This window comes from Dermacentor silvarum, chromosome 8, assembly GCF_013339745.2.
Source record: "Dermacentor silvarum isolate Dsil-2018 chromosome 8, BIME_Dsil_1.4, whole genome shotgun sequence".
Taxonomy (NCBI): Eukaryota; Metazoa; Arthropoda; class Arachnida; order Ixodida; family Ixodidae; genus Dermacentor; species Dermacentor silvarum.
Window position 1 is genome coordinate 105,055,945 of NC_051161.1, and position 26,844 is coordinate 105,082,788.

Consider the following 26,844-nt stretch of genomic DNA (forward strand, 5'->3'; position numbering starts at 1 on the left):
GTAGCGGCGCAGGCGCACAGCGTGCCAAACGAGAATGAGGCGGGAAGGCAATAAATTGAAACGCTCTGGAAGGGGGAAATTGGTTCGAGGGGGGAGAAGGCGTGGGAGAGATTGCGCCTTGTGACGTGTACGACGCGGGCGAAGTTTGGGAGCTCGCGAGGAGGGGGAGGAAGAGGGCGTCGCGCTCGTGGAAAAGCGTCACGTAAAGCGAACCGCTGGGCGATGTAGTGGGAGAAGATATAGGGAGAGAGAAAGCGAGAGAGAGAGAGAAAAGAGGCATGCGGCGGCAGCCGTCGCAACACCTGGAGTTTGAAAAAGCCACCGAGAGAATGGCTGTGGCTGCTAGCACGAAATGGGTCGCGCCAGCAAACAATCTGAGCCAAACAAATGTGCTCCCGTTGGCAAACAAAAGGGGCCCAAAGCGGCCGCCTAGACGTTGAAACCATCTCCACGCCGCTGCGCTGGGTAACGGGGCGGGGGAGGGGGTTGTTGTTACGGCCCGTCGCTGTATGGCAACCGCGCCTAGTGGCGTCTGGCGCGAGTCGTGTTCGCTCGTCTCGGCATTCGAGGTTGCGGCGACGGCTGGCGCTCGCTTTGAAAATGGGGGCGATGACAGCGGTTCCCGGTGATCGGGTGTCGCTGTGATTGTTGCCGTGTTGGTTCCGGCGCCTGTGGCGAAGGAGCGGGGCGCAAGAACTGCGCAGCTTGCCTTCGTGTCGCTGCAGCGCTAACGCTGTGCCCATTGTAATGCCGCCCGAATAGCTTCGCACCTTCATTCTTTGCATCTATCATACACGCGTCTGGCAGTGCATCTAATGCTGATTAGCACCTTGCTAACTCCTGTATTTTAAGTTTGTGTTAAGTTTACGTTTTGCGTGTTTATGTTTGTTGACGTGTCTCTGAATAGCTTTGACGGCGTCGTATAGAAAGACAAAGGACTCACATTTGGTTCCGCTCTTTGTATTGCGCCAGGCTTAGATCTAAGACATAAATTTATCTGGACTATTTCATTCGTTTTTTTTTCTTCCCTTTTCTTGTAGTTTGAAAACAGTAGTGCAGTAGCAGGTTCAGTCTGTGGCGCATAATGAATCTGTCGTGCTGGGAAACTCATTATACAGTAGTTTCCAACGCACTGACGTCCAACTTCTTGCCTTATCACAATACGTTCCCTTTTTGTTACGAAGATTTGCATATGTATAGTGGAAGTGCTGTGACGAGGGCGTCTTCTCTGAAGTTAAGTTAATGAAAGCCGACGGGGGGGGGGGGGGGGGGGGGGGGGGGAGGGGGGGACATCGTTTGCGTCCTCACTGTCAATTGTTGCTTTTTTTTATTTTTTCGTGTTGCTGCTTTCCCCTCTGTATAATAATCAGTAAATGTCAAAAACAATGTGTTTCAAGTCCACATCCCAGCTTGTGGTTTATGATAAACCTGTCTCTCCTCTACAATGAAAATTTCTTTACCGCGTACGAACGCGCTTCTTTATAATCAGCTTGTACTTCGACTTTGCCGTTTCCTTCAAACTTTTTCAAGCGTAGCTTGTATACGCTAGCCCGCGCCGGCGATGTAACGCTAAAACTACTATGGCTCATACCTGCATTGGATATGCTAGTATGAGCCAGGGATATGCGGGTATGAGCCAGGCAGAAGAAATAAAGAAGGAAGGAAAGAAAGAAAGGAAGGACGGAGAGAAAGAGTAGGTGCGTGGAAAGCTGCGCCGGCGCCGGATCACGTGACGCGCGTGACCGATCAGGGTCTTTTGGTGTGTCGCGGGGAGGGAAAGGGAAGGAAATAGGATTGGCGCGCACTTCTCCGGGCTTCCTCTCCTCAGATCAGTCTCGGCGTCCGGATGGGAAGACATGCGTGGTGAGGTCCGCCGAGGAGCAGGCTGCGTTTGAGCAATGGCACCGCGAACTAGCTAGCGAATTAAGGGCTCGTCGTCGACGTGCCGATTCTAAGGTGAGGGCTTCCGAAGCCCAGGCGAAACCCCGAGTAGCGGACCCCGAGTTGCAGGAGTGCGATGTTAAGGCCAAACGTCAGCGAAGAATCGCCTAACCTGAGTTTAGGGCAAACGAATCGGGACGTCTGCGACAGCGTTGTCTTGCCCCAAGCTTCGCTTAACCCCATTTCCTCGACAGGGGAAGGGCTCTGAATTTATTCTTGGTATTATCTATTTGTCTGACTCCAGGAAAACAGGCTGTGACTGTCGTAATCGACTGTTTTTACTGTAATGAGGCTGCGCAACGAAGTGCATGATTTAATTATTGCAAGTATTCCCCTGAGCAAAGTTCGGACCAACGATTCCGGCGATAAATCCGATTTTCGTCTCAGCCTATGAACGCAACTTATAACTGAGAACTTCAGTCTAAACTTAGCATTGCAACCTTTCCGGTACACTCGCAAATTTCACTCTGAATTACGAATAAATTCAGCTTCTTTTGCGGTGAGCACCGAATCTGTAAACGGTGAAAACTGTAACGAACCGACGAACTTCGTTTATCGTCATCGTGCTTCCTTTATGTATATCGCGGGCCGCGCAGCAGCATGCCAAGGTTACATTGACGACTATTAACACGGTCAAACTATCAACCCCACAGGGTCAGTTGTCGGCGCCCGTATTGACCGGTTGGTTCGTGTACTCCGTAATGTCGTTACCATCGACACTTTCCTTCGCACTACCCCAATATTTACAGCTCAATTACGACACATCGCGCTTCTCCGCCTTCGGATATCATCTTTCTAGATATTCCGTGTGTGCTGGCATTTTACACTACTTCTTACGAGAAAATCCTAGTGCTAGTATGAACTAATGTTTCCGTAGTTTTTTATTGCGATGGTAATTATTTGGACACTACAAGCGGATTTCTGCCATCGCCGTCGCCGTGAGGTTTCATTTTCGTTGTTAATAAATCAGTCAGTGAAGTATTTGCTTTGCTTCGCTTTAACATTCTATTGCTGGTGCGTGGCGAAGCGCAGTAAGCGTGCGCGAGCGTCGCGCTCAGCGCAGGCTTTTCTGAAAAGACAATGGGTTTGACAGCAATGTTGTCTTTGCAACCGTGCTCTGCAGCGAAGACGATGAATGCATACGCTGCAATAACAGACTGAAGTTGCGCAAGCATATCGGCAGGAAGAGACACAGAGTGCTTAGGAGAGCACCCGAACAAGTTGCGCGTCGATTAAAACCTACCGAGATCTAAGCGCACAGGGCTGAGGCTCCCGGGCGGATAATCACGTGTTGGGCCGACTGTATTGAGAGAGAAAAGGCGGAGGGGGACGGCTTCAGTGAGAGGTACAGCTTGCTAAGCCTTACTGCATCAAACAATGCTACCTCTTAGTTAATTTCCTTTCCCCGTGGTAAGTTTGAACAAATGGCGCGTTTTGCGTCGCAACCACTCCATGCTGTTGCATCGACTGCTGGAGAGCGCTTCAACCTGCGCGAAGTGTAACTTTCGCACAGATTCCTGTGTTCTTTCTCTTTGTTCCTGTGTTTCTTTTTTATTACGAGTTGTTCGGCGGCCGCATTTCGATGGAGGCGCAATGCAAAAACGCCCGTTTTCTTGCGTTGTAGTGCACGTTAAAGAACCCCAGGTGGTCAAAATTAATCCGGAGCCGTCCACTACGGCGTGCCTGATAATCAGAACTGGCTTTGGCACGTAACACTCCCGGAAGAACATTTGCCACAGAAAATATAACTCTATAAGACGTAGTTACAACTAAGTTTCGTTGTCACACACAAGTCTGTATGATTTAGTTTCTCCCCGTTGATCACTGTGGGGTGCTTAACATTGTTTCAAGTTAATTTCTTAATCTTCAAGTCTTGGCCTTATAGATGTGGCAGGATACACTTAAAATTAGGATAGCTTGAAAACTATGTCCTGCGTTTCAAGGTAACAACGCGGAACCGCCGCACATTGAAGAAGGGCCGCAATCGATCCCTCTCTAGAGCAGCGCGATATCTCTTCGAGGTGCTCCATCGATCGGCTGGGCTTCAACTCGCGACACTCCCGCTCAGGCATGCTTCTCATTCCCCGTCGCAAAAGACCATTCGAGGTGGCTGCATTCTAACGTGACCGCTGTAAAATAGAAACGAGGCTGAACACCGTGGTGTTGCAGTGACATGGACGCGTCAAATCGATTCATTTGGAGACAGGCGTTCCACTTCCCACAAAGCCGCTCGAATCGACGCGTGGTCTGAATTAAAGAAGTCGACGACAAAACGTTGATTCCGCGCGAAGAATGAAGAAAGAAAGAAAGATAAGAGTGGTTCAAACACTGAGAAAGCCATTCTTGATAGTGCATTGAAGTGTGCGAATCAACCAACTAAGACTGCGCGCAAGGCACGTGCTTTATACGCCGCATGTCTTTTGTTTACCTGATTGTTTTTTTTTGTTTGTTTGTTTCTGCGTGCGTGTGCGTGCGCTTGCGTGTGTGGTAATCCCCACCTGTTTTGTTGGTTGGTTGGTGCGTTGGCTGCATGCAGGATTGGCCCTGGTGTTCTGGATAGACAATTGCGGCGTCCGAGCCTCTCTTTTCGCTGTTCCGAAAAGTGTTACCGCGTGTGAAGAAGACGAGTCTCGCGTATAAAAATACGCCTTGCCATAGAGTATACAGAAGGCGCGAGACCGCTTTTCGCCATATCCTCGATCCTTCGGGGAACGCTATGGGCTTCGTACGCGAGGAGGAGGTGTGTTGATTGCTGCAGGCGGACCTATCCTTGCAAGAGCTGCCGGCAATTGCTCCGTCCGAGCCGAACTTATGATGTATATAGTATAGGGTCTCGATACCGTCACATTACGTCTCGTAACAGAATTTCGTATGGTAAGGTAATGAACTATACTAATGGCAAAGAAGAAAGCCTCCTTTTTTCAATAAAGCGTCGACGGGACCAAGTGGTAGCGGCAGCGGTGACTGTTACAAAAATTTTCAGCTCTCTACGAGTCCCGGACCCGCAGAGCTCAGCAGAGCTCCGATTTCATGTCCAGTTTGATCGATTAATGGGATTTATCGTTCCAAAGCAGGGACTGTGAGCTTTCGAGAACTTGAAAGCTTTAGATATGTCCAAAAATAAAGCAACGCTAAACAAATTTTGATCGAAAACGAAAACTGTTCATCAGAAAATTCCTTAGAAGGGCTACCGTACCACAACCGGTAACAAAACGAAACTGTCGAGTCGACAAAATTAATAATAATAATAATAATAATAATAATAATAATAAGAAGAAGAAGAAGAAGAAGAAGAATAAGAAGAAGAATAAGAAGAAGAATAAGAAGAAGAATAAGAAGAAGAATAGAAGAAGAATAAGAAGAAGAATAAGAAGGAAGAATAAGAAGAAGAATAAGAAGAAGAATAAGAAGAAGAATAAGAAGAAGAATAAGAAGAAGAATAAGCAAGAAGAATAAGAAGAAGAAGAAGAATAAGAAGAAGAATAAGAAGAAGAAGAAGAAGAAGAAGAAGAAGAAGAAGAAGAAGAAGAAGAGAGAAGAAGAAGAAGAAGAAGAAAAGAAGAAGAAGAAGAAGAAGAAGAAAGAATAGAAGAATAAGAAGAATAAGAAGAATAAGAAGAATAAGAAGAATAAGAAGAATAAGAAGAATAAGAAGAATAAGAAGAATAAGAAGAATAAGAAGAATAAGAAGAATAAGAAGAATAAGAAGAATAAGAAGAATAAGAAGAATAAGAAGAAGAAGAAGAAGATTGGGTTCTCATTTTGTCTTCTTGTAATCAATCTGTTTCCGCGCAATAAAAAAAAGAGTTTTGGTAGAACACGTTGTCAGTCTAATCTGGTTTAGAACTGTTGCGGTGATGTGGGCGAAAGCCTTGATTTCTTTCTTTCCTTACTTTTTTTCTGTTTTAAATTTAGGAGGAGGAGCCACCTCGAACCTGGGTTATCGATCGGGAATGGGCTATGAGGGCGGCTTGGCGACCTGCGATACGCTGTGAGGAGCAGTCAGCAAGGAGAACACTGTAACAAGAAGAATTTATAGATATATAATACAAGGAAAACGAATGAGGCGATAAGAAGCGCCAAAAAATGTGATCTTGCGAGCAGCGATGATAGTATGGAAGACAGAAAAGCCGAGCGAACAGTTGACTTATGCGTGTGACTGTGTCCTCTCGTCTCCTGTTTGTCGTTTTCTGTGTGCGCCACTATTACTTAAAAAAAAAACAAAGAAAAAAACAAAAAACGTCAGGAGGCAAATAGGAAGGGCAGGGAAACGGTAAAAAGGGAAACGGAAAAACAGCAATCCAGTGACTTAAGCAACAGAAAAGGGAACCGTTTAGCTCGGTTTTTTACGCGTGGCGCCAGCTTTCGGGCTGTGTGCCGAGGCGTGCCACGGAATGCCCGAGGCACTTCAGGGCGTTGAGAATCGTTGTTTGGCAAAGGGTGCGCTTGTTGTGGGGACTCTGCTGACGCCTAAGGGGCGGAGGCCGGCAATGCCACTTAGAGAAGCAGAAGGAGAAAGAACAGGTCACAGTGAAGAATTGTGAGATTGGGGCTGTATGGATAGACAAGAACAACAAAACAAACGAGCGCCTGAGGAAGCCCGATGACTGTCGGCGGCATCTCTGAGACAGGCAGATTTCTTCTGGGGGAATTCTCGGCCACTGAGTGCTGAAATTTATTTATTTATTATTATTTTCATGAGCGCGCGCGTCTTTATTACCATAGCAAAGGAACACCACCAAGACGTGTAGAGCAGCTTAATAAAAACGCAACACACAGCGCTGATAACGTGCCAACTGGCTCCCACGTGCACCGTGCTGGTATTTGTCGCTGTTCGTGTGTGTGAACGCTTGTGGGACACTGCATGACGCTCTGAGTTTTCTTTCTTTCCCTCTTTTTTTTTTAATCTGATAGCAATTACATAGACACTCCAAGCGCATTTATGCCGTCGTCGCTGTCGCCGTGATGTTTCGTATAAAGTCCAAGGGCGATAACCCCGTCGCCGTGCGCGCGGGGAGTCGACGATCGCGGCTTACTCTGGCGCCCGTTAGAGAGGGAAGTTGAAAGGAAACGCGCCTTCTTCCGTTGCGCGGAAAGGCCGTGGGGAGATGGGACAGAGAAAGGGGGGGGGGGGGGGAGCGTTGTTCTCCCACAGCAACTGCGTATTTCGCGACCGCGCGCATGGAGGGTAGCGTGAAGGCAGCGCGGAAGAGAAGGAGGGGGGGGGGGGGGGGCGTTCTACTCCGGCACCAACTCCGTGATTTGGACGGCCGCGCGCGGTCGCGGGCGCCTTACCTTGAAAGCGATCTGCAAGTGGCTCATATACCTTTGTGCGTGCGGTGTTCTCGCCACTCAGTATGCGTTGAAGCGATACACTGCACGAAGGTCACTTCGCTCGCTGCTGCAGCCGCGCTTTCTGACGTCAGCGTTTCGACATCGAGTGCGACGTGTTCATGTTTGCCTGTGCGCGCTGACACCATGCTTGTTAATTTGGTTAACATGACATGACATGACAAGAACTTTATTTGAGTCCTGAGGAACTGAGATCTAGGCGAGCCGAAGGCTCCCCCAGATTAAGTCGGTGGCTCCGCCCACGATGGGACCGGGAGACCAAGTCCCGTCGCGATGTCGTGGGCCCTCTGGACAGCCTGGAGTTGAATTTGAATATTGCTGCTCTTGAGGGATTCCTCCCATTGCTCTTTCGTGATGGGTGGAGAGGCGTTAAGGGCTGGGCACAACCAGAGCATGTGATCAAAAGAGCATGAGTCATGGCCACATTTGGAGCACGACTGTGAATGGTCAGGATCTATCCTGTTAAGGGACCGGGGAGTGGGATACGAACGGGTTTGCAGAAGTCTGAGTGTGCTAGTCGAGGTTTGTTCGATTTGGTGTGGGGGGTGGAAATGTCCTCCTGCCGAGACGATAATGGGAAACAATTTCGTGGAAGGTACGTAATGGATCTTTGTGGATGTTGACCTCGTTCCGAGCCTGGCTACCCCTGATAGCGCGGTACGTGAAATCGCGCGCTATCCGGTGGGCCTGCTCGTTAGGATTACATCCGAGCGGGTTAACTGAGGCATCTATCTATATGGGCTGAGAACCACGAGATGTGGTATCCTCCTTCGCTGCTCTCCCGAGTTCTTTGAAGTGCTTTGTTCACAATATTGTTCGCCTGTTCAGACACTAGTGCGGCCGAGAAGGATCTAACTGCTGTGCGTGAGTCCGAGAAGATGATAAGGGGAACTTTTGCGCTGTGAAAAGCCGGAGCGATCGCCGCTTCCTCCGCCACATGTGCAAACTTAATATAGACAGAAGCTGCATTAAGCAGGTTGCCCTCCGCGTCTACAACCGAGACAGCGAACTTATCCCCACTGTCATATCTGGCAGCATCGACAAAGAGGGCCCCTAGTTTGTGCTGATTGATCTTTTTAAGGATCGACTTGGCTCTCGCGAATCTTCTACCCTCGTTATGCACTGGGTGGATGTGTCGCGATACGGGGTCAACCATGATGCGAGTTCTGGCTTGCTGGGTCAGGCTAATTTTGGTCCCCGGTTCATGTCTGGGTTGGATACCAGCTTCTTCTAAAATTTTGATCCCTGGCTTAGAGGACGACAATCTCATTATTTGAGCCACTGTGTGAGCTTCTATTAACTCATCGATAGTGTTGTCATCGATCGATTTGGTTAACAAGCAAATATTTTCAAGTATCTACGGCCGATAAAGTTACTATCCTTACTTCGTATAGCTGTCTACTAATTTGCTATCGCAGTCGATGCTGCGCCTTTCGGGCGAAACTGCGGCTTTTCTATTTTTTCGCGTGAGATCTGCCGGCAAGGAAATGGCGCCTGCTGCTACCACCTGCGATTAGATAGATCGAAGAAAAGATGGTGGAGAAGGACTTGGTGTTAGGCAAGTTGGTGTTTGCTGAACGACATATTGTAGCCACAGTTACACAGAAGATACACAGACACACGTCACACGCGTCGTCACAGGCGTCACAGGCGCCCGTGACGTGTGTCTGTGTATCTTCTGTGTAATATTCTGTGTATCTCTGGGTGCCTTCCCGCTACAATATGTCGTTCAAGAAGGTGGAAGTTTGCTGTATATATCAAAATAATGTAGGCAAAACTGCAGTGAAGTGGCGTTGCGGGGACAGGTATTGTTGGAAACGTAATATTACTTGGTTGGTGATAAAACGAGATTCGCGTACATGACCCGTGTTATTCAAGCAATGCGGAGGTCATCCGCTGCGACAGTAAAGTGTGTGGGGGAAGTGCTCGAACGCCCCAGGGTAACTCGGGGTCTCTATCACGTGCTGTCTAATGCTTTGTGTGCTGGCTCTAGACGGTTAACCACGTGACCCCGCAGCGGACACGATACGAGCTTATAGTGTCGCTTTCAAACCTTTGGCTTTGGGTTCGTCGCTCCTCTGGGACGAGCTCCTTGGCCGTTTCCAAAGGCGCCTTCTGGCTTCTTTCACAACAGTCGCTATCTATATCGGGTATAACGATGTCATTGCTTTGTTAAAAAAAAGAAAAAAAAGAAAGAAAGGAAGACTTATCTATAGAACGTCTGGATGAAAGTACGCCGGACGTGACGAAATCATACGAGTAAACACTAAATACCCCAAAATATTCACCGAAATTAGACAGGCCTAAAACGTATACCCGGGCGCCACCGTGCCTTTACTGAAATGAACCGCGCTCTTGCTTTCCTGTGGGGCTTTATATAACATTTCGCGGCGACTGTTGTCGTGCGCGTCTTGCCATATTCACGTGCGAGCGGCATATACTTTTGCCCCCCCCCCCCCCCCCCCCCCCCCATTTTTTGTTTTTGCGTGACGTTCTGCAATCTCATTTGTTCTTTCTTTATGGTGATGCACGTACCAGGTCCTAATCATCATGATCGGGCCTCCATTAAGGGCCTACGTGTCCCTATATGAGTGCCAGCAGGCTTCGGTCCAAATCTAAATTCTGCCCTGTGGCAAACATCCCTCGGCCCTTTTCGAAGGTTCCCGATGAGCGGATCAAGTTGATTTGTACAGGCTCCTTCTCGGAGATGAAAATGAGCCCTTTCCCCAGCGCCGCGGCCCGCGCCTGCGTAACGTGCCTCGCTATATCACTTGCACCGACGACGTCGTCGAGAACCTCGCCAAACGAGGGCCCTGTAGGAATCGATTCCGTTGACCCGTCGTGTACTTATACGCTCATCCCCACCGGCGCCCTCCTCATGCGCCTCGACGATAGCGTCTCGCCGCGTTTATCTCGAGGCCACGTCTCTCAGAAGCCCGTATTTGAGCAGCGCCGTCCACGCGCGCGCAATCAGCTCGGGAAAGGGTTGCAGCAGGGCGTTTCCAATCTCGCGTGGCCAGAACTTCGCCGAGTTCGCAGATGCTTGCGCCTAACTCGCAGAATAGGGCGTCGTCGTCTTAAGTCCGTGAAGACCGTGGCGAGCGAAACTCTCTTCGCCGGCAGCCGCGGCTACGTCACGTCGCCTGCTCGCGGCAGATTGCACCCGAGTCGGGGGCGCCAAACGACCTCCCGCTCGGGGCCCGGGTCGCTAATTGCTCGTGATTTGTGTTGTTCGTTTCGTATACGATTCGAGGAGCACTAATCTGTGGTGCCCCCCTCTCTCTCCTGCGTCCTCCCATTTCCAGCCCCGGCAAACAAAACTCCTCTCTCGCTGTCCCTGCTGGGCGATAGGTGTTTATTCGAGGGTCGTTTGTGATGCCGAACGCCGTTCGCCGAATGGGCGCCGTGAATGGGAAAAGTAGCTCGTTAGGGAGGCATTGATTAGGCCGGGGGTCGGAAGCTCCGGCTTCGACGATTGCTTTATACGCTTGCCATTGTTATTAGCTATTCTCGATGACGTTTTTCAGTGTCTTTGTCGGCAAATAAGTGCGGTGTTGGCATGCGGCAGACTCGACTCGCAAACCGACTGTGGTGTCCCTCAGTTCTAAAACAATTAAGATATATAAAGGAGTCAGTAGGCCCGAAACACCAAGGTATAGCAGGATTGAAGCCATTTAAAAATGTGGGGTTAAATTTGAATTTTCTGGAGTTTTATTACACAAAGTAAGGCCGTGTCGAAACCTGTCGAGAAGCATCTGGATCCGTATCATCATGCTAGTATGGATCCATGCTGAAATAGTAACAGCAATACATGCATAACCGTACAGGCAATAGACACCTTTATGCATCAGATTAGCAGCACATCAGATTAGCATACAAAACACAAAAGTTTCAACAACTACTACAGTTCTTTGTGGTAACGTTCGAGCATTACAAAGAAGCCTTATGTTGCTTAGCTGAACAGGAAGATTGTTCCATAAAGGACAATGAACACTAGAAAGCCGTCTTTCTTGCATACACATTTTCACTAGTGGCTTCAAGAAGTTACTACATTCGTAGCCTCTTTCTTTGATATGCGAAGGCATAAAACCGAACGCTGAAGTGGGATATTGCTAGTTAAAGAGTTATACACCGTCATTGTAGTTCTAGAATTGATTAGCAGGTGCAGGGGCATGATTTCTTATTGAGAAAATAGGCGTTTAGTAGGTGTGGCATAATTTGAGCTTGACATAAAACGGTTTGCACTTTTTTGCAGGACTACAAATAGTTTTACGTAAGAATCGCATGTAAGGCCCCAAAATTCACTACAATAAGATAGTTGACAATGGGATAGGGCAAAATAGGTGTTTCTCAATGTGGCTACGTCAAAGAGAGGGCGACATTAGAAAAGCGTACAGCAGGCAGTGCCGAGCTTTTTGCACTCTCAGTCAATGTGCATTTTACACCTGAAATGATGGTCTAATACTACACCTAAGTATGTAGCATTAATGGAAGGTCATTCACGTGAAAATAAAATGGGTCCCAACACTGATCCTGGGGGGACACCCGATGTAACTGGGAGAAAATCTTAATTAGTATTGAAAAACAGTACAGCAACATGTAAATGAGTCGGCCAGTAAACTTCTGGGTGTGCTCAGCGTCGCAGTTATGTCGATCGTCATGCACAGATCTTAGCAAGTGGCTTTGAGGCAGCTGTGGTTGCTTATCACAAAATACGCACCCTATTTCTTTGGGAAAATGCCAAGGTCATGCCGGAGTACCGCCCAATGTCCTTCTGGCCTATAAATTAACGGAATAATCACAGTGGGAGATTTTAGTTTAGCCCAGGCAGCTCTCTCTTGCTTCATTTGTCGGAACTAACGGCTGCGCTACGAGGCAACAACATGTGTCGAGGCTTTTATATCGGGAGATATATTTCTGGACACAACCATCTTAAAAACTCAAGAACTGTAACTATATGGTCAGAAAAGACTTTGTTATAACCACAGAAAGAAGCAGCATCATAAGAAAAGGATATGGCATGACGTCTGTAGACTGTCTATAAGAGAACGCTCACAGCTTATTTATGACTAGGCAGGAATCGAAGTGGTTTATACATATGCACTAGAGATATGGCCCGTCCGATGGTGATCCTTTAGACATTAGCTGTAGAACGACCATTCACACACTTTCATAGCGTACTCAACATGCTGCTCATTCATTTGCGATGATAATGGTCAGGCCAAGTTCTTGAAAGGCGGTCCTGCGGCAGGACAGTGGCACAAAAAGAAGACATACAGTAAACCCTCGTTTTAACGAAGTCGTTGTATTCGAAATGTTGCTCCGTTTGGAGTTTTTCGTGCTCCCGCGTTACTACATTTACAGCTCCTCCGCTTTTAGTGAAATACTCGTTATAAGGAAGTGAAATTCCTGTCCCAATTACATCGTTAACCTCGTTGCAAACACTCGTTGTAACGACGTCAACGAAAGAGGAAACTGACCTGGTTACAACGAGCGTTTATTGTAGATAAAAAATGACACTTTCTAACGTATCCGCTTGGTCTTGGTTTTACCGCTTACAGGACATCTCGCCACGTTGCGGTTGCCGGCGGAGTCCTTGCAGACCCCGCCAGATCCGTCCCAATCGTCCCGTCGTCTGTTCGACTGACGGGTGCCCATCGCGGCGCGGCTGACACCGCGTCCTTCTTTCGGCCTCTTCGTTGAAGCAGCGCAGCCCTGGCGGCGGTAACGCTGTCGGGCTGCCCGCACTGCTGCATGGACGAGGGCCGCTTCTGCGTCCTCTCGGCCTACGACATGAACGGCCTGCCCTCCTCCCTGGACGCCAGAGGGGGAGGAGGGGGCACGGCCGGCACCAACACCGCGACCGCCACCACGACTCCCGGCGGCGCGGTGACCACCACCTGCGCGGGCTCGGTGGGGGGAGCAGACGGGGACCTGGGCTCGGGCTCCACGAGGAGCCGCTCGATGTGCGCCAGGGCCTGTGCCTCCTTCTCCAGGCTCGGGCGGTGGTGAGTACCATGTCACACTCTTTTATGTTGGCTGGGAATGACGTAGGGTGATACCGTTCTATCTAAAAAAAAAAAAAAAAGAGAGAGAGAGAGAAATGAAGCAAAAGGGTTTGGTTCTTAGGGGTAATGGATACACGGTGGCTAATCTCTCTTGCTACTAGGCGCGCCCGAATCGACTATAACTTTTGGGTGAGGCGGAGGTTTGGAGAAGTGGCCTTGCTGTAGTGCTCCCTAGCGCTCGTTTCCTTCTCCACTACCTGTCACCTTTACCAACACACCAACCACGCGGGTATAGATAATGGCTTCGCAATGACAAAGTTTATGGCGCCGTCAGCTGACGGCTAGCGGCCTGTTCCTAGCGTAAGGGTTGGTTCAGCTCTCCGGTTGGGAGGTAAACTTAGTGCCGCTCCAACAGAAGCGTGCAGTATATTGTCAGTTGGAAGTAGGGATCACTTCGAGGGCCAGGTGGTCTCGTTTTCGGCAAGCGCTCACCAATCGCAACAGTTTCTGGAGCGACTGGTGAGCGCTTGCCGAAAACGCGGGAGTTTCTGAGTCGCCAATCATTTTTGCACTCTGACGGGTGTATGTATCGGAGCCGCGATAGCCCGACACCGTCATTGCGACGAATCTCACGAGATCTCTGGAAGCCTTATGTGGACGTGGACTTTACCCAAAGTCGGAAGGACGTTTTGAAGCCTGAACGAGGAAGTTTAGGGAAATCCATGCGCTACCAATCACTCCCATTGCTGGCTAAACCGCAACACTTTCAACTCCCGTAGACACTACAGTGCCGAATTTCCATACTTTAATTTTTGCAGCAGGAAACTCTGTGAGCATAACACTGAACCGTTTTCGTGGGAATGACCGTAGCTCTCGCAGCGCTGTACACTTTCACCGACTTAAAATCGACGTCCACCGACTTAAGGTAGAGCTACCCTTTGTGGTGCTTAGATTTCTGCGAAAGTTCGAGGTTTGTATTTCTTTCCTTGTTTCGTCTTTACTGTGAGTTCTTGGTGAACGGCGTACTGAGTATATACACGAAACCAATTCTTTTTGTTTTCGCTCTCCGTCTGAAGTTCTACGCAACCAAAAAAAAAAAAGACGTATTTCATACCCGACACCGAATCCATGTCAACACTTTTCTTTCCGCCTTACTGGCTCGTCGATACGAGGGCCGACGATCCCGTATTGGTTTTCTTCATAGTTTTTTAACGGTCCCCGTGTGCGAGTGCACAACATGCGGGAAAAGAACGGATTCCTTCTTTCATTGCGCTGTTTGTAGTTTCCTTAGTTGGAGGGGGGCAAAAAAGTGTTTTGTGGTGGGTGCTGCCAGTGGCTGATGTCAAAGCCACCCGAGCTGCGGGAGAAATGGATCTCCGGAAGCGATTGTTACGGCTGCTTTTATTAGTTTAGGACGAGCGTCGAAAAGGACGTCGAGTCGCACTTTATGGCAGTTTACCGGAAGCAGTTACCGGAGTCTGAAATTGAGGAAGAAGGTTGTTTGAGTGAACGTGTTAGAAACACGGCGATGAGATATTTTGCAACGGCGTAGCGATCGCTCTGGGTGACGGAACGTTCGAACAAAGGCTAAATGAAAGCACAATTCAGTACAACGACGTCGTGCGGAATTTTGTGACTGTTGGTAGTCGCGTTGCGCCGTCTGCGAGTACATGTGTGCAGTTTCACTGTACTGACTACGGCGTGAAGTTGACTCGCGAGTTGTTGCCTCCGAATATCTTTGCTTGTTAAGTTCTTCTTTTCCTTACTAAATCTGGAAAATGAAAAGATACGCCCCAGGCAGCGTCGGCTATCTCAAAATCATAGATATGGAAAACAGTTAAAATGAAATTAAAATTATAAATGAAAATACAAAACACAGTCAAAAGTCAATAGCAAAATGACAAAACACTAATGTAGCAGCTCGTAGATTACAAAAGAAAAAGTGGTTATTAGGCTACAAGAATTGACATAAGCTTGTACAAGTTACATCAACATAGAGGAAATCAAAAAGGCACCATGCACATCACTACCTGCTGTTGACAAGGAATTTATCAGTTCTTATGGGATCTGTAAGTGATCTGGCTTTTTTTTGTCACTTAGTTATGATATGCTTCGCAAACGGGCGTGCCTGCTCCATGTACTCGTTTTTCCGGACGCTTGTTTCATCTGCAGGTATCCTGCGCGTTCAAAACACACAAGTGCACTATAACTATAACCTGGCCCCGCTGTTTAGTCTAGCACATGTACAGCTTGACATATTGGTTAGGCAGGTTCTTTCCTTCTACATTACATATTGTCACGCGTACGTTATATAAAACTTTTCGATGTCGACTGGTTTTTCACCGGATTATAACTGTTATCATTTTACCGCTCGGCACAAAATGCACCTATTGTGGTTGAAATTTCTTGAATGTTGTCGCCAATTCTGTGGCGAAATAGTTTTGTCTAATCAGATAACGTGCATGACGCGAGTAATGCTGTACACGCTCCGCCAATATGAAAGGGTACACTTCATGTCCCTTGAAACTGTGATTCTTGAAACCTTGCAAGTCAGAATCACACTCACTGCTATTTGTTACGTTGTTCACCTGTTGAAGAATCCGCTCATTCAACATTCACAGGGACAATTACTGGGATAGAACGGAAATTCGGTTTTAGTTTTCGTTGTGGCGCACCCCCGTACATTCCCGAAGGTACACGGACATCAGATATAACTCTAAAATGCGCTGTGCTGCATTTAATTATAGAGGACGGACTTCACCCGTCAGTTAGATTTCGACGACTGACGACTGTGCTTCGTTGTGCTTTGAGTGTTGATTACTCTTCGGGGCACAAGTTCGCCCAATGAAAAGTTAACTCGTTAACTCGCAGTTTTGGCAGTGTTTTCTTCCTCACCATAACTTCAACGTAACACTACAAAGATGTCAGAAGGTGTAAACCATAGTTGTCCACTCAACAGAGGGAGCCCTTATTGCAATGTCACGAATAACTGTCGCTGCTCGTAAGTGACAAGATGAGCAGTCGAACTGCCTCTTCCTTCTGTGCTTGATTTTAGCAGCACAAGAAATGCGGTGCTGATTGGGCGCGTAACTTTCTTGTCGCTGTTGATGACGTCGATACTTGTTTTGCTTGCATTTCGCTGTCATCAATGTTCATGTGTTTTCACTGTGTTCCCAACGGACCTAATGGAAATTGTTATGAAGTAGCTGGGCGTCACTCGTCGGTGACTACCAGAAAAGCTGCCCTTTAAGGAGGCTCCGTTTGATGCCTCGGGATTCACCGAGTGACATTCGAACAGGAACAGGAAACCGTGGGAAAATGGAGACGATTTGATTCAACGGTAGATAAACAAGGGAAGCCTAACCGCGGTGGCCATGCTCTAACAAGGGGGATTATAGTCGGTTGTCTGTGTCGTGACGGTGACGGGTCCCGTGACCGAAACGCTGGCTCCAGACGCGACGTGCTCAGAAACTGGTGCTTCGACTCGCATCTCGTATGCTACCCTGTTTCCAGCTTTGCAGCACAAGGTTCGTAGGGATGACACCAACGAAAGTATGTGTGGCCACTGCCGCACGTCCGCTATACGGTGACACAGCGCAGACCACGACTTTCGTATGGTTGTCTGAATTGTGCTGGATATTTCTTATGATCGCAATGTTACTGGTATGAATGTCGTAAATCCATGTTCGCGTAGTCGGAGGCTGTTGGGCACAACCGGAGCAGCATAGAAGGTATCGCAGAATCCCCACGACGTCCGTGCGGCCACGGTATGGTTATAGGGTACGGCCAACTGTGGCACGACCAGCCTGCCAGCTGTCGGCGAAAGTTCTCAAGTTTTTTTGACCTCCCTTGCGGCAGTGGCTTGCGACAGTGGATGGAGGCCTAATAAAGACTCTCTCCAAGAAACGTTCTCTCACATTTGTCAGCCCTATAACTCAGAATATGCACGCTCTGCTATGGATCATCATTAAAGCAGCCTGTCAAATATAATTTAATCAATTTAAAATCGACGAGCCCGGTTTATGTACTCAATTACCGCCACTCCAGCGTCTCCTAATCTAAAGTCCATGCGCGCCTTCCTAACTTCGGAAGCTCATACCCAGTGAATCTTTCGAAATAGCCCTGATAATACCGAATGTACGAGTCGGAAGTAACGAATAGTGTTCGTGCTCTTTTTTACGCCGTTTCAATGCGCCTTGACAGAACCTGTCCAGCACCTAATATTGAGTTTATGCGTTTTTATTGTGTACTAGGAACAATGAACTAAATGAATTCATTATGGCTGGTCGTGAGAATCATGGGATAGTTACTCCAATCAAAGAAAGGACAATGCAGCTATATGATGTTACCGTTAATGCCAGCTTCTCACGCAAATTCGACATTCTTAACACAAGAAAATGAAAAACAATGAAGGCAGGTGTACCAGTGGAACTTTCAGCATCTTACACATCATGGAATGAGTACAACTTGCTTCTTCGTGTTCCAAAGCGCTAAATAGCACTCATTCAATATGAATCCGTCAAGAAGCAGGCAGATTTGACATAATTTTAGCATCACTTATCTTCTGTCATGTGATCGTCTGTTTACGAAGTAGTCTTGTACGATGGCGTGGCTCTGCACTGCACTGCACTTTTCTTTATCTTCAGTAAGAAGGAGAGGGCATTGCCCGAGGGATTTATAAGCATGCACAACAAGCAGACAGAATCCGAGAGAGAGAGAGAGAGACGAAATCTATGTCAAGTGAAGCTTTGTCTATTGATGATGCTCATTTGATGCTATATGCGAAGGATGGTTTTGTTTTTCTTGATTTGATCCAATTTATGTATGAATCGTAGTGGGATTAGCAAAGAACAGGCCCTCACCCACTGGCACATACTGAGTGCCTAAATAAAAAAAAATGAAGTAAATGAAAAAAGCAAGCCTGATTGATTTAACCATTCCATTAACAAATTGGTGGGCTTTGGCGATGCCTGTGAGCCGACAGTATATTTGGTTCATCTTTTGTTACACAGAATAGACGTGGGCATAATTATCTGGTACTTTCATATCGGCTTTGTATATATATATATATATATATATATATATATATATATATATATATATATATATCCGCAAACATATCTGCCGAGATAGCGACCGACGCAACAGCCAGACAGCCACTCCAAACTGGGGAAAGGAGACCAAGAAAGGTTCGCTTCAATAAAAAAAAGTCCGGTTTGCTACCATATATTGGAGGGCGAAGGAGGGAGATCGTAGAAGTATCAGAAAATAGAGAGAACCAGAACGCCATGCCCACTGTATCACTGCCACTCATTACACAAATAACAGTTAACACTGGTCAGTGCTAAAGTATGTTATGTACCGGCGAGAAGTGAGAAAATAATAAAAAAAGTACAAAAGAGTTCCTTGCTGTAAAATGTCGTCCCCAATCAATCAATGCTCGGGCCGGCGAACCTACCAGGGGATATAGACAAGCTGCGTGTCTTTCGGCGCCGTCTAGTTAATCTGCCGCGCGAAACATCGGGATTACAGCCACTTCCGAGAACAAGCACATCGAAAGAGCAACGCAGACAGCACAACAAGAAAAGTAGGGTTCGGCATTTGGTAGCAAGGTCATTAACTACTCCCCATCCTCCCTGATACGCCTTCCGTTCTTGCCGCTGTATTTCATCAACTTAATCCCGCCAGCGTCATACTCTGAGCGCAGCGGATAGGGAGACCACTCGTGCGTGTCACCGGAGCGCTCCCAGGCGGCTGGCTACGCACGCAGCCTATATGCGGCCATCGATTATGACGGTATAGGCGCCGACGTCACGCGCACCTGCTGTCTACCAGCAGGCCACTACCCTCTCTCTTTCACTCCCCCCCCCCCCCCCTTCCTTCCTCTCGTCTTCCTGCTCCCAAGCCGGCGAATGGCCGCCGATCGCCCGGGGGGGGGGGGGGGGGGGGCACCAGTCCACATTCTGTCGCTGCCACTGCTTTCACTGTGCTCTATTAAGCTCTCTCCTTTCGGTCTCTCGGTCAGTGTACTGAAGACGGGAAAGGACGGAAGAGGAGGGCCCCTGCTTCCTTCATTTCCCGCCAGCTTCGGCTATCAGCGTGGACGTGACAGCAATTACGCGCCAGGATATGTCTATGTCAGATGGGAAAGCAGTCCGTCCACATACATACACTTCGGGAGTGCTCGAGTTCTGCTCGATGTCTTGGAAAATCGGCTGTGGTGTGTGTGCTCGCGTGTATCGCGTGTGTGTTTGGGCAACCCCAACTTTGTATACGCCTTGTATGTATATATTTTCCAGGAAGGTGGCTGGCGTAACAGAGATGCAAACGCGCTGTTTATACATTTAGCCACGCGTAGCCGGATGTATCTAGAGTGCCTGGATGCTGTGGAAACGGGCTGTATGATCTTGTAATAAGATCCTATCAGAGCGGTACCGCTAGATAGAAAGTTTTACTTTTTTGCCAGTACGGTTTGGTGTGGCACTGGGCGGTGTAATATACGTTCAGGTGGCCGGGTTTAATGCGAGTGTGTGCAGGTGCATTAAATATTCATGAATCGAAACGAAGACTGGAGTTGGACGCACGAAGCATTGAAAAGGGATCATGCAGTAAGCTTTCGAATTTCACTGCTAGTCTGTGCGTCGAACACTGCGCCACCGTCTTTCCATGTAATTCGCTGTAGGAAATCATCTAAGCAGGGGACCATCGCCAATGCTAAGGAGAAGTCGAATGAAATGGAGTAAACTGAAGAAAGAACTTGGCTTTTGTGGAAATCCGCATGGCGGAGTTATTACAATTCGAAGATATGAATGCGCACATGGAAGATCTTGACGGCTATACTGATTACAACGCTTCCTTAGTGCTGGATCTGTGCGAGGAACGAAACCTTGTTGTACTTAACAGGGAAAATAATTGTCATGGAAAGGTAACGTGGCAATGCGGAAAGCGGCAGTCATGTATAGACTATGCTTTAGTCTCAGAACCGGTTTACGAATGATTAGGCCAAATCACTTTAGATGAACGAGGAACAGACACCCTAGGCGGGGACCATTAGCGTATAACCTTAACTTTTGCGAGCGACCCGGGCGCAAGACATTAAGTCACAGCATACAGAATACTTAAAACTAAATGAAAGCAAATATCGGAAATAGCAAGAAGCGTAGAGAAGACAACGGAGGTATTTCCTACAGCAAGCTGGGAATTCAAGAAGCTCGTAGAAGTCATGCAGCAGGACGGCTACGGCTAAAACATCGGCGGCACACGGCTAAAACGGGCACGGCTGAAAAATAGTTGGAGTGTAAAGAGAAAACCACGCAAGTGATGGAACAAGGAAATAAAGCGAGCCATAGAAGATCGTAAGCAGGCGTCTAGGGATCACCGAGAAGCCAAAAGTTGGGAATACACGAAGAAGAGGTACGGCTTAGATGAAACAAGTACCGGGAAAGGAAAAGGCTGGCGAATGAAATAGTGCAACAAAAAAATTTAATGTACTGAGTCAAAGTTGGGTACATGACATTCACAAAATAAAAAAAAAATAAAAAGAAAGGCCCAGCGAAAAGATTCTGGAACCATGGAAGAGCGCTCGGAGCTCCAACTAAATATTCGCAAACGGTTATAAGGGATGAAGACGGTAATCTTTGACGGAGACGACGCGCTGCGGTACATCAAAGGCATTATTAGGGATCACTTCGGCAAGAAGGAGCTCAGTGTTTCAGTCCAGACTCAAACAGATCCAGCAACTAAGAAGCCTGAGAGATCAAAATTTAGCGGAGAAAGATTTTACTGGAAAAAAAATCACAAGAAAAAATCACAAGAAAATAAATGTCCCTAATAACCAAACCACAGGACCCGAGGAAATACCAATGCAGCTAATTAAACAGATGAGTCCGTAGATCAAGGCAGTACTGGCTAATGCCATAGAGCAAGTTATTCAAACGAAGGAAATTCCGTTTGGATGAAGTGAAGACAGGGTGGACCTTCTCTATATGGTCAAAGGTTATAAGGATAAGACGAGCTCGTACGGGCTAGAGAGTAACGTCGGTGACACACAGAATGGCAATGCAAGCCACAAAATTAGACCTGTCGAAGTGGGTGGAGAAGAATGATATATACTGGGAGAACTACAGAGTGGGTTCAGACCAGGTAGAAGATGCTTAGGGGATAATAAATTTGTACTAACGCAGTGCATAGACATTTCAGTGTAACAGTATAGACCATTATAGATAGCATTTCTAGATATTTAGGGAGCTTGCGACAACGTAGACAGGGAATTGCTATGAAATAGTCTCAAGCATGAGAGCATAGACGACGATTTCGTGGGACTGTTGAGGAATATATATTGGGACAACCGAGTACAAATCGTTTTGGAAGGCGGAAAATACAACGAAGTGGTAGAAATTTACCGAGGATTGAGGCAGGAATGTCTCTCTTCATTGTTGTTCGCGCTTTATGTTAAGGGCATAGACATAATACTGTAAAGCAGGGAATCAGGTCTTTATCTTATTTTTTTGGCATTCGTTATCGGCAAAAGGCGCAACAGAAGGTCGCCGAGCTAATGTGCGCGGACGATATAGGGCTACTAGAGGACACTGCAAGTGATTTACAAAGTCTTGGGAATACAAGTGACCATGCAGTTCCAAATCTAGGCTTGAACTTTGGTACATATAGGCCAGGAATTAAGACCTTTGATGAAGAGAGGAGTCATGATGTGGGATAAATTCAGCATGAACTCATAACAAAGATCATTGAATATAAATACCTGGGTGTATACATAAACGAGGAAAAGACCTACTCAAGCGTTAATCAAGATAATCTAAACATGAAAGGGAAGTGGAATGCAGCCATAATGAAACATAGAACACTTTGGGGCGACAATAAATATGATGTACTGCGAGGAATTCGGGAAAGTGTAATGGTACCAGCGCTAACTTTCGCAAATGCAATTATGTGCTCTATGTATCATCCAAAATCTCGTTGGCATGATACATTGATGTATGTGTACACATGTCAGAATAAACATTCTATTCTATTGTAAACTATGAATATTGCCGGGATCGGAGATTAACCAGAGGGTGGTGGGCCGACTGCCTTTGGGGGCCCACTGTAAAAGCAGAAATGAGGCAGTGCAGGATGAGATGCATGAGCTTCTTTTGAAGTCAGAGAAGCGCAGGGGAAGATTAGTTTCAAAAATAGACTAATGAACAAGGATGAAAAGATATGGGCGCTAAATTTCGCGAACATCTGTACCTCAAAAGCGTGGATACGGAATGAAGGAAGAGGTCAAGTAAATTGGTAATAAAGTGCAAGGTATTTCAAAGTGGAGCTAGTCAAGTAGAAGCGATAAAAATAAAAGTCTGGTAAAAAGACGGTAAATTGTATCCAAAGGATGGAAAGAAAAAAAGGACCGTGGAGATTTCGAAACACGGTAAGAAAGAAATCAGGAGGGAAGTCTGTATGATAACGCAAAGGGGATTGCCTTACTATTTGAGTTATGATCTGGCTGTCTGAAGACAAAAACAAACCGGAACAAATATGCGCCACAGGATGAGGCGTGTGTGGGCAGCAAAAAAAAATAAATAAAATAAATAAATAACGGAACGACTCTGCACATCGTAATGGAATGCCAAGATATTCACCCAGCGAGACCCTAAGGAGTGTCCACCTTCCAGAAGCGTTGGGGATCAAGAAGTTGAAAGGATTAAGTGATCAGTAATCGAGATAAAAGATGATTAGAGTATTGGTGGAAGAAAAGCAGGGAATAGATTGGTGGAACCGGAGTCATTCCAATTGTAGGTAATGGTACTACAATATAGCGAGATAGGTCTTAATTACGAAAGTTAAGATTGAGATCATATATGCAAGCGGCTAGAGAGTGATATATCCAGTCAAACCTGATTAAATCCAGCAAGCCAAGTGGCCATTTGTCCCCGCCCCGTTTCGAAGGCGATGCCAATAAACATCATCATATTCATCACCATCAAGGAAGGGCAAGATGGCAACCATCTAAATATCAGTTTTGATGCCATTTGTTTTTCGTTTTCATGGTGTTATACGTGGCCGTCTTGCCTTGTCACTGTTTGACATCTGATGTGGGGATATTGCTTACAGAGACATAGGATCACACAGGTACTCCCGAAGACAGGTCTGAGAAGTCCTTCGTTGCCTTTCAATGCTCGCACGTTAGTTCGCGACGGGCTGGCTTTGTTCAGAATGCGAAGACATGAGCAATGCATAAAAGCATGACAGAATAGCTGACGCTCCGATTAATGGCTGGTCTCTAAATTCACACGTCCTGCCACAGCACGGCTGTGGCAGCACCTTGCCTGGCTTCGCTAGGATGCTGCCCGTGGGCTTGCTTTTGCACGTAGCCAACTTCTGAGGTGGAGATTTTCGCAAGCTTTCCGCGATTACCCTGAGCGCCTCGGAATGGCGGGCTAAATGCGAATGGCAGGAGCAAAAGGGCCGACTTGGGGATTTCAATGTGCTCGAGAGATGAAAAAATTGGGGTGCGAGAGCTGATGGGGAATAGGGTAGCGAAATTTATTTGTCTTGTCACACATGTAGGATAATTAAACTTACGAGAAGTTGAACTTCAGAACGATTGAAAGTTGAGCAAGCCTGTAGGAATTCGTGCTGCGGAAAGGCCTGCGCGCAAACTCACACGCACACACATAACGAGAAGTTGCCGTAAACATGTTCTTTCCGTGTCTGCGCGCCTGCCTTTGCGTACCGTGACTGAACGTTGTTTCTTTACGAAAATACCTAGACAGAGTACTCATTCTAATCTGCGTGGACGCTCTCCTCACCATGATGCGGAAGTATTCAGTATGCACAAAGCCTGAAAACTAGCAACGATTACGCGAGACGAGAGGTGTGCAGATAAACGCTTCACAACGACGTTGCGCAGTGTTGTGTGCTGCTGGATAAGTGCCCGAACAGACAACTTTGGACACTGGGTATCTGCTATTTGCATGTGCTGCTCGGTATGTGAACATTCTGGCTCGATCCCTTAGAGTGCGTATGTGCTGCTGGGTAGAGGGAGAGAGAAAGACGTAAGAAAGGGAAAAGGCAGTGAGGTTAACCGGAACGGAAAATCCGGTCTGATAACCCTATGCTTTATGTGGTAGTTGGGCTAAGCAAGCTGCCATAATGCAACCTTTAAGATACCATCCTTTGCCAGTGAGTGAGGGAGTGAGGGAGTGAGTGAGTGACAACTTTATTAATCGAAGAGGTGAGAGGCAAGGGAGGCTAAGCTACGTAGGCTGCCAGGCTGGGCTTCACGATGACGTTTTCAGCTCATATGCCAGGACCCGTGTCTGGATGTCTCGGTCGGTCGGTCGGCCACTTAGAGAGAGAGAGAGAGAGAGACAGAGAGAGAGAGAAGTTTAATGATGCGAAATGCAGAGAGGTTGGCCTGAGGTAAATTCCTCTAGCCAGCTACTCGGCGTTGGGGGAAGGGGAAGAGGGAACGAAAGAGGGAAGAAAGAGGTGCATGATGGGTGACGATGACGAGACTTATGTACGCTACGGTATGTATATCGATGTTGTGAAAAAATAAACTGAACTCAACCCTGGCGAATGGAGGAGGAAGAAAGTGAAAGAGGAGCAGGAAAAAAGAAAGGAAAGGCAGGGAGGTTAACCAGACTCACGTCCGGTTTGCTACCCCTCACGGGGAGGGAGTTTAAAGGCATGAAAAGAAAGAAACGAGAGAGAGGGAATAAAATACTGCCAGTATGAACACGTGAGGTTGTCCAACACTTCACAATCGGTCACTGAGGCCAGTCTACTTCATGAACGGCAATAATGCCCGCGCGGCTTTGTAAGCCTGCGACGCGTGGGGCCATGGTCCAAAAAATATTACTCTGAAAACGGTCTGCTGTCTAATTGGTTTAACACACTCCGAAGAATGTCGCGTTCGATGTCATAAAGATGACAAAAACATAACACGTGTTCTATCGTCTCCCCACAGTTGCAGGAGTCACAGATTGGTGTGTCGGACATGCCCACAAAGAATGAAAGACAGGGAGCCCGCGCACATGATCCCAGCCGGTCACGATCCCCGAATACGCTCACAGCACACGGTCGCTTGCACCAAAATGAATACAATTTCAGGCTACACACGTTTGTCCTTAAACACTGTAGCTTTTCCTTCGTCGCTTTCAGTTGCGATGGCTAATGAAGTCGGCATTCCAAAATGGTTTGCTTTGATAAAAGCGAGGAATTGCAAATGCGACTGATCGTCTATGTACACCGTAGCGGAGACAGTCACACAGAACGCGGTGAACGGTCTCCTTGCCACCGCAGTCATCACACGGGCATTACGACCCGAAAAGCAAAGGTCTTCGTAAATACACCCCGAGCCTTAGCTGAAAAAGCCGGGCGGCCTCGTGTTGGCAGATTCTAGTTGGGATGCGATGGCGGACCTTCAGAAGAGTCCAGGGGGTGCAGCCGGTCGTTTTGAAAACTTGGGTTGTTCCACATGAAGAGCGTGGTGCCTCACGCCAGCACCCAAACTTTTCCAGCGGCATCTGACCTTGATGACGGTATCGACTCATCTTTGCTACCTTGAAAAAAACTGACCGAGCAGCGTTGTCGGCGTTTTCATTACCTACGACGCCGGTGTGACTTAGAGAGAGAGAGAAATAGAAGAGAGGAAAGATAGGGAGGTTAACCAGACTCACGTCCGGTTTGCTACCTTGCACTGGGGGAAGGGGGTATAGGGATGAACAGAGAGAGCACAGTTTCGCGCACACTTGAAGCTTCGCACCAAGCCTATACAGACGGTCGCCAAGACCTGTCGACTTGAGGTATCGTAACAACGCTTTCGTGGCTTTCTGTGCCACGTGCCACGAAATGTCACCTGCTGACCTTTAGTGGCCATAGTATGGATAAATATTTTTAATCTCGAATGGTGTTCGTGTGGTCCGCGCAGCGGGGCTAGCGTCCTCTACAGCTGCTGAACTTCTTCTCGTCAGCCAAGAACAACCTCGGAGATGGTAAATATTCAGTGACTTGGGGGCAACACTGCCGTCTTTACCACTGGTTAGAGAGAGGAACTCTAATAAGACAAAGTAGAAGAGGTCGGCCTGACTTACCGCTGGGTAGGTTCCTGAATAGACGATCAGAACAAGAGAAAAGACCTTAGGCAGTCGGCTGTAGAAGCAGCCGAGTGTGCAGAAAGAAGTGAACAAGATGGGCCCAGCGCGTGCATTAAGCGAGTAGCGTTAAACTACGGAGACGGGAAGAACAAGTAAAGCGATACCATTTAAGTAAGCAGCAAAGGAAGCTTTGCTTATCACCAATCCACACGTATGCTTACTATCAGTCGATTTCGTCCTCCTTTGGAGGATGGTGCGATCAATTAAATTATGGAAGGAGAGGTTCGAACTGAAGCCAAAGAAAATATTTTGAGAGGAGCCTTTCGCTGCCTTCGTATTTTCCTCTTATCACTCGTCGCACCGACTAGCGGATCCAGGCGATAACTGGCGTGAAAGCCAATGTGGAAGTGAAAAAGAAGAAGCTCTACAGGGAAGGGGGGGGGGGG

The 26,844-nt window shown here is 47.5% G+C and overlaps 1 protein-coding gene across 9 annotated transcripts in view; it reads left to right on the forward strand.

Annotated features, from left to right (window-relative positions):
- LOC119461604 (solute carrier family 35 member F2-like) overlaps positions 1 to 26,844 on the forward strand; it is a 438,758-nt gene that overhangs the window by 228,711 nt on the left and 183,203 nt on the right. For 3 of the 9 annotated variants that reach the window (XM_049655164.1, XM_049655169.1, XM_049655166.1), the window contains exon 2: positions 12,855 to 13,301. The exons of the other annotated variants lie outside the window; for them this stretch is intronic. In XM_049655164.1, coding sequence (XP_049511121.1) covers positions 13,048 to 13,301 — 254 coding nt within the window. In that variant the 5' untranslated portion in view covers positions 12,855 to 13,047. The remainder of the gene's footprint in view (positions 1 to 12,854; positions 13,302 to 26,844) is intronic. 9 annotated transcript variants of the gene reach the window in all.